The sequence below is a fragment of the Gossypium hirsutum genome, chromosome A09 (genome assembly GCF_007990345.1).
Source record: "Gossypium hirsutum isolate 1008001.06 chromosome A09, Gossypium_hirsutum_v2.1, whole genome shotgun sequence".
NCBI classification, from domain to species: Eukaryota; Viridiplantae; Streptophyta; class Magnoliopsida; order Malvales; family Malvaceae; genus Gossypium; species Gossypium hirsutum.
In genome coordinates this window covers 16,702,584-16,715,880 of record NC_053432.1, presented here as the reverse complement: position 1 = coordinate 16,715,880, position 13,297 = coordinate 16,702,584, and the positions used below count along the sequence as shown (strand labels likewise).

Below are 13,297 nucleotides of genomic sequence, written 5' to 3'. Positions count from 1 at the left end.
TAAAACAAAGGCAATATTTGGCATTTTGGAATTTGGAAAATTGTGCCCTAACGTGTTGGCTTCAATTTTCCGCTTGCCCAAAATAGTCAAATGCTCCTTTAAAATTTCATTTATGTTTTTCTAAATTTTAAAATAAAGGCAATGTTTTATGTTTGGAAATTCGAGAAATCGTGCCCTAACGTGCTGAGTTTCGTTTTTTTCGTTGGGCCAAATAATGGAATACCCTTTTCGTGGCGTTTTGGAAATCGTAAAGTGATCTCAGCTTTTGGGAGGCTTAAAATATCATATCCTAACGTGCTGGATGTGGTATTTTATTCCTTCGAAATGAGTGAACCTTAAAATTCAATTCAAATTGTTCATACATTTTTTAAAGGAATCGTATTTTAAATTTTTTCTAAATTTTCGACGATAAGACATTCCATAATCAATTGGTACCAATTTTGGGCGTTACGGGGGTGCTAACCCTTCCTCGTACGTAACCGACTCCCGAACCTTTTTTCTCAATTTTCGTAGACCTAAAATTATTATTTTAATAAATCAAGTATTTTATTAAAATGATCAACCTCAAGGTGATCCGATTACACCTCAAAAAAGGTCGTTGGCGACTCCATAATTCGTTTTTAAAGTCGATCCTTATTTTTTCCAAAACTTTAAAAATGGTTTCCACAATAGTTTTGTTGAATTGAGACAACTACACTCGATCTGCAAGCGGGGATGGCAATTGGTTTTCAGACATATGAAGCGTGAGAGTAACAAATGTGCTAATCTGATGGTCAGAATGGGACGATTTTCGAATGAAGAATTGTGTGTTTTTGACGAACCACCTAATGCAGAAAGACGGGGAATTTTAAGTTCATGCTACGTGTTAATTTATATAGCTACAATGTAAAATCTTATGAACCTGTTTTCTCCTTAAAAATTTAAAACATTATTATTAATATAATAATATTAGACTTATTCAAGTTGATTTTTGTATAAAAATCAAATTAATCATAAAATAATTATTTTTCAAAAATGAAGAGGCAATTTCTAAGAAAAATACAAAAAACAAAAACCATTTTTCCTCAATAATTTTCCGTAAAATAAATACACATTTAAAGACCACAAAGATTAAGAGCTCTTCTTTGGCTAGTCTTTAGTAACAAACTGCTCACAAACTTTGAAAGACACAGGAGAAGACAGTTAACTGGTAATTTTACTTGCGCTTTTTTGTGATGACAATATAGAAGGTACCAGACATGTTCTTCGGTCATGTTTTCATGCATTAAGCGCTTGGGTTAGATTCATTAAGCCCGATATGCTCGAGAAATTTTTCTCACTAAATATCAAAGCCTGGGTTCAAATCCCAGGTTATAAGATATAAAATTAAAATAAATGCATTAATTGGAGTTCAATTAACGGCTATAAAATATAAAATTAAGAATACTAATTGACGATTAACAATTAAATTTCAATTAAAATAACCACCAAATAGTAGCTAAAAGATATAAAAAAAATATGGTTAATAAGAGCTTCAACAGCCATGGTAGTAGCAAAGTCGTCGTATCTTGATACTAAGGTTTTGTTTTGTTTGGTAGAGTAAAAAGAAAATTGGAATGATGGAAAATTAAAGGGGTAGAACACTAGGATAGAAAACATAAATTTTCTTTCTAAAGATGTGCTTGGTACAAGAGATAGAAAAATAGAAAGAAAATCCATCCATTGCTTAATAGAGTTGAAAAATAGAATGAAAAAAAATAAAACATTTGAAAATTACATAATTTTGAACTAATATGCACATCTCTCTCATTTTCTTTCCTCTCATCATTCCAATTTGGAAGGATTGATTTTATGCATTAAGATGAAAAATGGTCATCCCTCCTATTTTCTTTCCTCTCGCTTTTCTTTCCAACCAAGTCCACACAATTTTTTTTTCCATTTTTTCACTCCCTCCTCCCATTCCTTCCACTTTTTCACCCAACCAAGCACACCCTAAAATCATAGTTCAAATCCTATAAACCCATCCCCTTCTAATAATAATCATAAGAGTTTTTTTCAAAATAATAATAATAATAATAATAATAATAATAATAATAATAATAAGAGTTAACATGAAAGTTGGAAGAGTTATACAAAATACAATACCTTTGCTTGAACTCAGTTACTATAGATAAACATTGATGTTGATCTCTTTTGTGGAGGTGAACTGATTCGACCTTGAATCCGAATGAACCATAGGCCTGATGTGCTGTAAGCTTACAAAGAGAAAGAATCTTAAGTGGCTGATGGAATGAGCTCGTCTGCATAGACAGCAGATTCGTTATCATCTTCTGATGCCATCCAGTGCAATTTCGGTCCCTGCATCATACATATAACAAATGGGGGCAAGCCATCAGATTCAGACAAAAGTGTTGACAACATTGCACAAATAGTTTCTTGATTCCCTCTTAAATTCAAGGGTTGCATCCCTTCCTTTTTCACCAAGTTACTCATGAATAGGGTGGGCAGTGCGGATTCAGATATTTGTAAATATTTAAATTGCTTTTTTCAGATTTAAATATTACTTATTAGGATAATTTTTAGATTCATATATTCTAATTATTGGTAGTAGCAGATTCCGAGCAAATACAAATATTAGCCCTCGGATATCCGTTATTCAAATCTGCTTAACTTTTGTGTATAACATATTCGGATTTATCTATCCATTATCCGAATCTGTTTTACTTTGCTATCCAAATCCGCTTTATTTTATAGGATAATAAATTCTGACTCGGATATCCAAATCCAGTATCCACTTTACTTTTTTAAGTTTTATTTTAAAAGTTTTTAGACTTATTAAGTTTGGATTTGGATATCTGGCAGATAATTTAATTAATTAGGATTTAGATGTAAATACTTGGCTTCAATTCAAATAATAAATGGATTCAAATTTTAAAGCAAATTTGTGGATTCCAATTTAGATTTTACAAATGTCCAACCTGTTGTCATCCCTACTCATAAAATTCTAAGATACCACAAAAAGCTCTGGTAATAACTAGGTCACTGTTAAAAAAGAACTATATTTGTAACAAAAGCAGGATTTTTTAGGTTATAGAAAGATAACACGGTCCAATTCATTCATCTTACTTGACTCAGGAATACTCAGTTATACCTTTCCAAGCCTTACAATTTTGGGAGAAGCCCTAGTCATGTCAACAACAGTAGAAGGATCAGCAACTCTTATGCCGCCATCAACGACAAAATCAAGACCCTAAGGTAGAAATACAGCTCAATTGTGAGGAAAACACGATCTAGAATAGTACTGATGGAAGCCTCAAATACAACTCTTAACTATTCATTCTACTTTCCAACCAAAAGATTTGGAGGGTAAAATGTTGAGTAGCCGCAGATAAGGTGTAAGCAACAAGTGCTATGAAACAAAATATATAATTTAACTGGCTCCATTCTATTTTCACTTCTCCAAATTATATTTGCATGACATAGACATATGAACTTGATATTAAAATCAAAAGTACAACATTCTAGGTGGTTCATTAAAGAGGGATCCAAGAAAGTTTATTGCTCTCCGAGCATAATTTGTCTGGAAAGTAGTAGATACTGCCATAGCTCAAGGTGAGATTTTAACCTTGTATGATAAATTGAACCAGGCAAAGTTCATACCTCTGCTCCATATATATCAGCTATCACAACTGGATCTATCATCCACTCATTTTCTTTTGGCCACTTGACACTAGCAAAAGGGAACAAGACATTAAGTATAAAATCATAAAGAACATAGAGAATAAAAAGCAGGAGCCATATAATTAGTTTGGTTTATCCACTGGCCTATTAATGTTTGCAGCTTCAGTATACCAACCTTGTGGATATTAAAGGTGCATCCATCTTTTCTAATATTGCTTGACATATAGCATCATCGGGCATACGAACACCTACATTTTTCCTTGCAGAATATTTTGCTGTAGTTGTGCCATACCTCACACATTGTTTTGGCAACTCTTTGCTAGCAGTTAAGATGAAAGTATACTGTTTCCACAGAAATTTTGTTGCAAGTTAAAAATATATTCAGAATAAATTGTGGAACCTATTGCCCACAAATATTCCACTTCATGACCCTGCAATCTAACATGCAGACACGCAAGGAGAACATATTTAGCCAAAAAGGTCATAGGTTCATAAGAGTTCATCATGTTTGAAATCCCACTATGATGTGTTCATTGATTAGCCAACCATGGGGAAGCAGGAAGATAATAAACATTAAAGCCATTAAGACTAAGTGCAGAACAAGAAGAATTTCTGCAAAGAAGCCACAATAAGTGGATCCTACACCTCATCTTAACAATAAATAACAAAGCATTCCTTCTATTCTGGCTCTGTTATGCCACCAATGGCTACTTAAGGTTCCTTCTGCTAACAATAATAACAAGAATAAGACAAAGAACATTCTTACAGGCCCAGGCAAGCAATGCTTAACAGCTCGAAAAATATTCGCATGACCTTGGCCATCACCACGAGGGAACCCCGTCGTATAAGTGTCAATGTCTCAAAGAGAGCGGCATAAAATACTAAGTGGCTGCACAAAGCCATAATCAGTAAAAAGGACATGAAAAAAGCAAAAATAGATGCATGGAAAATTTTGGTACTTCGCTTCTGATTTGAAAAAAGCGCCCAAAAGCGATGTTAGCATCAAGTTTGATAGGTATTGAAATTTACCTTGGAAGGTTCAATGTTTTTTATTCTGCAATAGGAGAATATACAACAGCTTTTATCAGCTAAAGATTGAACTCAGATAAAGGTTTAAACCTATAAAATTAGTATAAAAAAATAAAATAAAAAGGAAAATTGCTACCTGTAACCTACCTTCGAAGACGTTCAATAGCTGAATGGCTTTTCAAATGACAAACTATAGCATACCTACATATGAACAAAGCAACATTAAATTGAAATTAAGAAATTTCAAAAGGACGTTGTAAGGCCCTGTTTTGACCCTTAATTTTTCACATTGTGTTAATTGCTTCAATTAAAAAAACAATCAAACCTAAAAGTACTAAACTGCAACACGTTCAAATGTACTAACCATTTCAGTCAAAAGTAAATGATGCAAAATTTTCCTTTTTAACAGAACACTAAATTTTGATGTTTTCATTATATTTTTTACATCGAAACATGGTTTTCGCTTCTAGAAACCAAAAATAAAAGTAAAAGAAATAATAAGAGAAGTAATGTTGATAGCTCTTACACAGTATCAGTAGGAATAACACCAACAGCTCCTTGGTTTAAAAGTTCAATTACAGGTTCAAGTTTCCAGTTTTCAGTTCCCGAAGGATCGACTTCCACGTAAACCAAATCATCTATCTGTCAATTTCAATTTCTTCAATTTTCTTTTTCACTTTAGTTTTTTACAGATCATAAACATGACTAAATTGAGAAGAAATTAGACCTTGGAAACGCGAGGAGCAGAGTACTTGAGACGTTTCGGACTCCTTTTAGCCGCCATAGCTAAGACGCGAAGCCTAGTGAGTTTAGCACAGTCGAGGCGGACACGGGTGGGATACGACACCGCACGCGGCGGAGCGAGTGCGAAAAAGTGGCGAAAGGAAAGGGAGTGAGTGGATTGGGTAGGGAACAGTTTCGTTCCCGCCATTTGCAGGAGGCACGAATGAATGCTTTAGTTTTATCTGGAATTGAGAAGAGGTTTCAAAAAGCAGTTAAGAATGATGATGAATCAACTGTTTTTGGTTCACATTTTATAGAGATCAGCCAAGTATGACCGGAAGCAGCAAGAAATTTCGATTTATTTTATTTATTGCCACAATATAGGCCTAAATAAACCCAACTTCTATTAAAATGATCTTAGGCCCGTATGACGGTTGTTTTCCATCCAAATCCACCAAGCCACTACAATTTACAATAATTAAAGAAATTATCAGCTGAAAAGCTAATCTAAATTAGAACTGATATGATATTCACTCCAATATCTAAATTTGCAAAAACCACAAATATTAAATTCACACTATCCACTCTTATCCTTCAATTATCTAAAACTCTGGTTAAATACCATCCTTTAAAAACAATTCTCAATTGGGTAAATATACATTTGGTATATGAATTTGATTTCAAGGTTTAAATTAGTATCTAAAGGTTTTTTTTTGTCCAATTAGTTATCTAACTTGAACTCAAGATTCAATTTAGTACCTAAACTCCTTTTCTTTTCTTTTTTTTTTTGTCAAATTAACTACCTGGTACCTAAACATTTCTTTTTGTCAAATTAAGTTACCTAAACTTGGCTTTTTGGTTTAAACATATGCTTAAGAACTAGTTATCTAGTTCAAATTGGTTCAAATAAATCATTTATTGTAACTATTAATTTAGACCAGAAAGCCAAGTTCATGTACCCATTTAGACCAAATTAAACTTTAAGTATCAAATTGAACCTTGAAGCTAAATTCAATTAGGTACCTAAACTTGGCCTCAAGACTCAATTTGGTACCCAAAATTCCCTTCTTTTTTATTTTTTTTTGTCAAATTAAGTACTTAAACTTGCCTTTTTAGTTAAGATATATGTTAAAAACTAGCTACATAGTTCAAATTGGTTCAAATAAATCATTTATTGTAACTATTAGTTTGGACCAAAAAGCCAAGTTCAATTACCAATTTAAACCATAAATGCCAAGTTCATATATCTAATTGGACTAGATTAAATTTTAAGTACCAAATTGAACCTTAAAGCTAAATTCAAATACCTAACTGAACCCAAAAAGAAAAACTTAAAGTACCAATTTAGATCTTAAAGCCAAATTCAGGTAGCAAAATGTATATCTGCCCTTCTCAATTCAATCCAAAGATCCTTCTAATATTGTTTTTTTTTTAATATACAAAAAGAATCACTTTTCCCTATTGACAAATTTGAACAAAAACAAAAAGTATAGATTCGAATAAATAATCAACAGAAAAATTTTTCATGTTAATAATCACTCAACTATTCTCCAAATAAAGCAATTGTACTGTAAATGACTAGTGTTCAAGCATTAGCCGAGAAGCACGAATAAGGTCAAAAAAACTAAACTAACGTAAATTAGGGCTGTTTGAATCAATGCAAACAGCATTTAGATGTCGGGGCGTTGCTTGCATCCTGTGATTATCGTGGTGGTAGTGGTGGCAGCTGTGAAGATGGTATCTGAGATTTTGCAAATCAAACCCATGCAACAATGCCAACAGCAAGGATTACCCATCCGAAAATGTCGTATTTGAGATCACTACTTTTCTTATTTTTTGTAGCAGTCTGCAAGAAGGTAAACAGAGAATTCATACAAAGGAATAATATATATATATAAAAAAAAAAAAGATCATGGCCTTCAAGTAACACTGCATACAAATTTGCACTTCAAATGAAAGAGAATCGTAACATGGTTGAAACAGTGACTGAACGTATGCTCATTCTTAGCTAATAATCCCCTTATTCATCATAAGAAAAGCATTTGATGGGAATTTGAGAAAATCCAGCAGCTCAATCAGCAGTCTGCAAAAGTAAGCTACATGAAATCCGTTATCTCCATCTCACTAGATCAATGTTTACATTGTTAGGTTACTTCCTGCCAAACTACTTACATTTATGTGATATTTTGCAAGCTTTTACCCCTCTTCATTACCAAAACCACTCGTGCACAAAAGCATTCTAGGTCTACATTATGCAGGATTCAATCATCTAAAAACAATCTCCTGATTTGTCCTCCGCTGCTGCAGCTTTCCTCATTTCAGCCATGCTCATTTTAGGGTAGAGATGTGTCGTTTCTAACTCAATACATGGTAACATAAAGCATGATTAGACCTTTTGCCATTGTAATAATATCTCGTGCCTTGGTATCAAACATTTCCTCCATAGCACGTTTGTATCTACCTACTCTAATCCTGTGATTAATTGATTACCACTTTGCTCAAGTTTTCCTTCACCAATAAAAGCTCAAAAGCCCAAATGTCAATAATGGCTCTTGTAAACTTAAATGCACTGGTAATTAAAGAAAAATAAAAAGTATAGCATAAGCTTGTGGTTATTGATCCCACCTGTTTGGGCTGAACCTATTTTAGAGTCGAACATTAGTTCAATTTCGATTCTCTAACTAAGGCTTAGGTTGTGAATTTATTTCTTTCCTTAGTTTTCATGATTATACTTTTATTTCAGTTGAATTTAGCTTCCTTCTAAGAATAGGTTTCCTCTTTATGTGATAAAATTGGTCCTAATTTGAAGGGACCTATGAAATAATAAAATGCTAAGCAGAATTTCTATCAAAAACCTTAAAGAGATTCAGGTCTCTTTTTAATGAGACCTAAGCTTTCAATCTCTCTTCAATCGGCAGAAAGGTTTCAGTCTCCCTTTAACGAGCTGAATTATCAATCACCATAAGTCATTCCAAGAATCATGATAAAGGGAAACCAATCGATTTTGACTTTCTCGTCAATCACCCAATGACTTAAAACTACTAACCTATACATCTCATCTCTCGCTGCAAGAATTCCATTATAAAAGACAAAAGCCATGAGCTGGATCCTGCTCCTAAGGAGCTTCGGCATGCACTTCCACATGTTGCATGGAAGCATAACTGCATGTCCCCTAAATTAACCTTAATAAATCAGCAATCGATCTAATATTAAATGTTGTTTCACTGAACCTATAAACAAATTTAAAAGTCAATCAAGGAAAAACATAGACAAAAAGATAACTATGTGACCTTTGCCCTTTACAAAGCCTCATGCAAGCCTCAATGATAAATTAAGCAGCACTTGACAACGTAAACCACAGAGACATGATAGGGTCAAAAGCAGGGGAAAAAAAAAGTGAAAATAAGAAGAAATGGAATGCAAAAGGAAGAAACTCTAAGGACTACCTTTGCTGAGCTGGAGGTAGAAGTAGAAGTAGAGGGTCCAGCACCAAGCATCTGTTGACCTAAACCTTGCTTAATGATTTCCTGGTGTAACTCTGGAGCCTGAGGTAACAGTAAGAATTAAGAAATCAAAGGTAAGGAGGATTGCAGAGAACAAATGGCGCATGGAACATTTTGAACTTAATACCTCCCTCTAGTTTGGCTTTAAGAAACCTCTTAACTGATTGGCTTCAAACAAGGCAGAAAATGTGTTCTGTACAATTAATTTGTCCTAAGGTAGTCATGTTTATATGCCCTTAGAATGCGTCTATTACCACAAATCTCAAGTTTTATTTATTCTGAAATTTATCAGTGTAAGATATATAGGCAAACAAAATCTAGACTACCATGACTAGATATATTTCTATATAATACCGAGCTATATCCATATGCATCTGAATTTCACAGCATTCGGCCAAAAAAAAAAAAAAAGAATGGTTGCAATCATTTCAAGAGACGTTAATGTGCAAGTTAACCAGTAGGATCAATACAAAGGGTGGAGCAATCTTCTGCAAGGTTTGCAAACTATTCCGCATTTAACATCTAAGGACAACACAAGGAATTTATCTAACAGTCATGAAATAGAATCAATATGCTCCATCTCACACTTCCAAAAGTAAATACATGTTGTACTCGGCCATTGAAAGTTAAAAATCAGATGAAATATAAGCATTATTTAAAGAATAAATCGTACCAAGTATGGAGAGAGACCTACCTTAGCAGATATTTCCAAAGATTTCAGGTAAATTTCATTGCTGGGATCCTACAAATACAAAGCTACCAAGTTAAAAAAAAAAGAGCATTCAAGCAATGAATCTATAGATCCATCCATAAATGCAGTAATTGATACTTTAGCCAAACAAAACTACAGAAAAACCTCATCAACTGCTTGCTGGAAATATTGAGCTGCCTTTTCGAAGTAAGGCCTGGCCTCATCTTCCTTGTTAGTCAAAAATGCAAAAGAAGTCTGAGCATTTCCCAAACACCATAAAGCATCATGCTTTTTAGGGTTAATCGACAAAGCCTCCTCTAGCTTCGAAATAGCATCTGTTCACAATAAATTTTTAGTAACCAAGAAAATTAATATTTGAATTACCAATGAATGAAATTAAATTTTATGTGTATATATATTATGAGAACCTTGAATCATTTTCTGTGAATCTGGAACGCTTTGAAACTGAGACAACTCAAGTAAAGCTCCAGCCCATCTTGTTAAGTTCTGCAAACAATAAATATAAATTAAAAATTAGCCAAATATCAATTTTAATTGGAAAAAAAGAGGAAGAAGAAGAAGAGAAAAGATCGACAGAAGGAGGAAGCGAACGTCGGCATCGAGAGGATTGGAAGCGTAAGTAGCTTCGGAAATTTTACGAGCTTGCTCGAAAAAGAGCAGCCTATCGAGCTCACTCGACGATTCCATGGCTGCTCGTTCTAACTTCTTCTTCTTCTTCTTTTATCGGGTTCGATATTTCTTATATAATAAGCTTAGAGAAAACAGTGATTATGGCTTCTTCTCAGTTCCGACCACAATGGCGGCCAATTGGAAACTGCTGCTAATGTTCAGTTTCCGTTAAAGAAAAATGGAAAACAAATAAATAAATAAACTGGGTTTTTCGGGTATTTTCACATTTAAGGGTTATAGTCCTCTTTTCTAAAATGGGCTTAGGATGCAAATATAGGATAATATTGGGCTTGGGCTTGCTTTCTTGGAAGGACAATCTCTGAATAAATTCATTTTGGCAGTCAAGCTTCAACTAATATTCGAATTATTGTTTTGACCAAATAAAATATTCGAATTAATGACTTAATATAAATATATTAAATATATATTAATATTAGTTTTCTTATCCAACGGTACGTTGTTGATTGTACGTATCAATTAAAAAATATTAAATTATTTTATAATTTTATAATTTATTTTATATATTTTGTAATTCAATATTTTATTTTATAAAAATAATGTCTTAAATTATTATATACATATATATATGATATATACAATTTCTAATATTATATCCATCATTTTATTACTTATTCATATTTCATATAACGAAGGTATAGTCTTTTTTTTTCTTTCCATCAAATAAAAAAAACTCAATTCTATAAAACAATCTTTATTATAATAAAATCTAATTAACATAAAAATCCTTATAAATAAGAATCTAATTAGCATACATTATAACATAATAAACTTTAATTTTTTGTAGTTAGTTTTACAATTTAAATTTTTTAAAAATATATTTAATATAAGTATTTATGAATTTTTATATTAATAAAAATTCATATAATGAATTAGAATAAAAAATTTAATTTAGCATAGTGAAATTAACTATTTATTAGTCAAAAAAGTTTTTATTTAAAAAATATTTTATGAAACAAATTAAAAATTAAAATTAGTCCCAAATATATTAAAAAAATTAATTTTACGGTGTTTAGCACAATCATACATAATTTATAAATTTAAATTCATTAAAAATAAAACTTTCGTTTTAAATTTGTACAACAAACATGCATGTATGTTGGTATTAACACTTAAAATTTTTGAAACATTTTTAATTCTAATCAAGTAAAAATTAAACATTTTTAATTTCTTAACAATATATTAAAATTTTAAAAAAATAAACTATTAAATATATTTAACAATATTTGTATTTTTTAATTTATTATTTAAGCTATTTTAGTTAATTGGTTAATTTTTATTTTATTTTTAAATATATTAATATTTAAATTATATATTTAAAAATATATATTAATATATGTATAGTTATTTATTATATTGATGGTAGAAAGTTTTAACTCCATAAGTAATGTTAGGATTTTGTCATGTATCCTTAAGATGATTAAAAAAATAAATAAGATATGTGGAAAAATCTCAACCCTGCTAATGGAATAAAAACTTTCAATCGCCATATATACTTTTATAAATTATAGAGATGTAAATACCCATTGGGTCTTGTACATTTCGAACATGAAAAAATTGGTCTTTTAAAAAAAAGTAAGTAAATTAACCCCTGGACGTTTTGATTGTGAGCAAATAAAGACAACAATAATAGTGTTGATGATTTCTGTCAAATTTGTCTAACATGAATATAAGAAAAAAAATAAAACTTAAACAAGAAATCCATTAAACAAGAAATCCATGTGTCATACTCTTTATGTTACAACGATTACGACAATGCTTCTCTCTCCAACTGAATATATAAATACCTATCATCTTGTTCATATTTTCTATTCTATTTTCGCTTGTAATTCTTTTCTAATTCATACTCGAAATTTACCAAGTTTTAGAGATAATGATTTTTTTTTCTTTTTTGTATTCATTAGAAACATAAAACAAAGAGTTCATTAGAAAGAACACATTGAAAGAGAGATTTCCACTCAGTACAAACAGATATAGGTCCAATTCAAAGGGCATCCTCCTAGTTGGATACATTTAGTATTCAGAAACATGAGTTATTAGTTTGTTGTTTACTTGGTCTTTTATCTCTATTTTGGATTAGTATAGTTATTACTCTTATTTTTTAATAGCTTCCCTAATTTCTAACAGCTCTTTAAAATTCTGATGTATCACTTTGTATTTAAGCATCACATTTAATTGAATAAGATTGGCTCATTTTTCCATTCCACTACAAGTTTCTATATGGTACCAGAGCCTTTTAAACTCCAACGAGTAAAGAAACGACTCTTTTGTTAACCCGCAACAATGACTCTTTTTTTCAAACAGGTGATTTCTTCTCTTAGTTCTTGATTTTCAATTAAGTATTTAGCTTTCTTCACTTCTTTTTTTATGTTGAGGTATCTCGTATAGGAACCTCATTAGTTCTCTCACAACGGAAATATATTGAAGTCATTCTCTAGTATACTAAATTGCATGAAAGTAAGGGTGTCTCCACCCCTATGAGTTCTGCACTTCCACAATTCTCCAAAGATATCTCATTACCGACAGATGCCACTCAATATAGGTGAGTTCTTGGAAAACTTCAGTATTTATCATTCATATGGCCTAGCATATCTTACTATGTTAATAAACTATCCTAATTCATTCATACACCAACTGAACAACACTGGAAGGTTGTAAAATGGGTCCTCCAATACCTACAAGAGACTCTCATTATGGTTTACAGCTTTCTCACATGACAAATAATAACCTTCATATTATAGTGCTTGTAACACCCCTATACCTAAACCGATCGTCAAGTCCGAGCTAAATGGTGTCACATTCATTGTAATAGCCCAATTTCAGTGAAGTCAGAATCGTGATTTTGTAACCACAAATCCAAGCTGGAAACATAAAATATTTTAATATTATGAAATGATTACTAATGTGATAGAAAGGTTGCATGAGAATTTTGATAGGAAAATTTTATCAATTATGTGCTTAATTGTATAAAGGACTCAATTGC

The 13,297-nt window shown here is 31.7% G+C and overlaps 2 protein-coding genes across 4 annotated transcripts; both read right to left on the bottom strand.

The window, feature by feature from the left end:
• Nucleotides 1-2,049: 2,049 nt before the first annotated feature.
• LOC107888751 (uncharacterized protein HI_1198) lies at nucleotides 2,050-5,809 on the bottom strand. The gene is made up of 8 exons (XM_016812942.2): nucleotides 5,417-5,809; nucleotides 5,216-5,331; nucleotides 4,837-4,890; nucleotides 4,690-4,714; nucleotides 3,836-4,002; nucleotides 3,640-3,709; nucleotides 3,131-3,229; nucleotides 2,050-2,337 (listed from the first exon to the last, which is right to left on the bottom strand). Exons 1-8 carry the CDS (start codon nucleotides 5,618-5,620, stop codon nucleotides 2,254-2,256), a joined length of 819 nt encoding a protein of 272 aa, XP_016668431.1. The 5' UTR covers nucleotides 5,621-5,809; the 3' UTR covers nucleotides 2,050-2,253.
• A 1,105-nt stretch (nucleotides 5,810-6,914) lies between these two features.
• LOC107888752 (mitochondrial import receptor subunit TOM20) lies at nucleotides 6,915-10,507 on the bottom strand. Of its 3 annotated transcripts, XR_005901893.1 has the most exons (8): nucleotides 10,219-10,482; nucleotides 10,035-10,113; nucleotides 9,772-9,941; nucleotides 9,610-9,657; nucleotides 8,859-8,957; nucleotides 7,585-7,767; nucleotides 7,350-7,495; nucleotides 7,119-7,258 (listed from the first exon to the last, which is right to left on the bottom strand). XR_005901893.1 is itself a non-coding variant. In XM_016812944.2 (6 exons), the coding sequence occupies exons 1-6, from the start codon at nucleotides 10,312-10,314 to the stop codon at nucleotides 7,169-7,171; spliced, it is 582 nt and encodes a 193-aa protein (XP_016668433.1). In that variant the 5' UTR covers nucleotides 10,315-10,507; the 3' UTR covers nucleotides 6,915-7,168. The 3 variants fall into 3 exon arrangements, 1 of the variants encoding a protein (XP_016668433.1); XR_005901892.1 differs by having other exon boundaries at nucleotides 7,350-7,767; XM_016812944.2 differs by lacking the exons at nucleotides 7,350-7,495; nucleotides 7,585-7,767 and having other exon boundaries at nucleotides 6,915-7,258; nucleotides 10,219-10,507.
• Nucleotides 10,508-13,297: the final 2,790 nt, after the last annotated feature.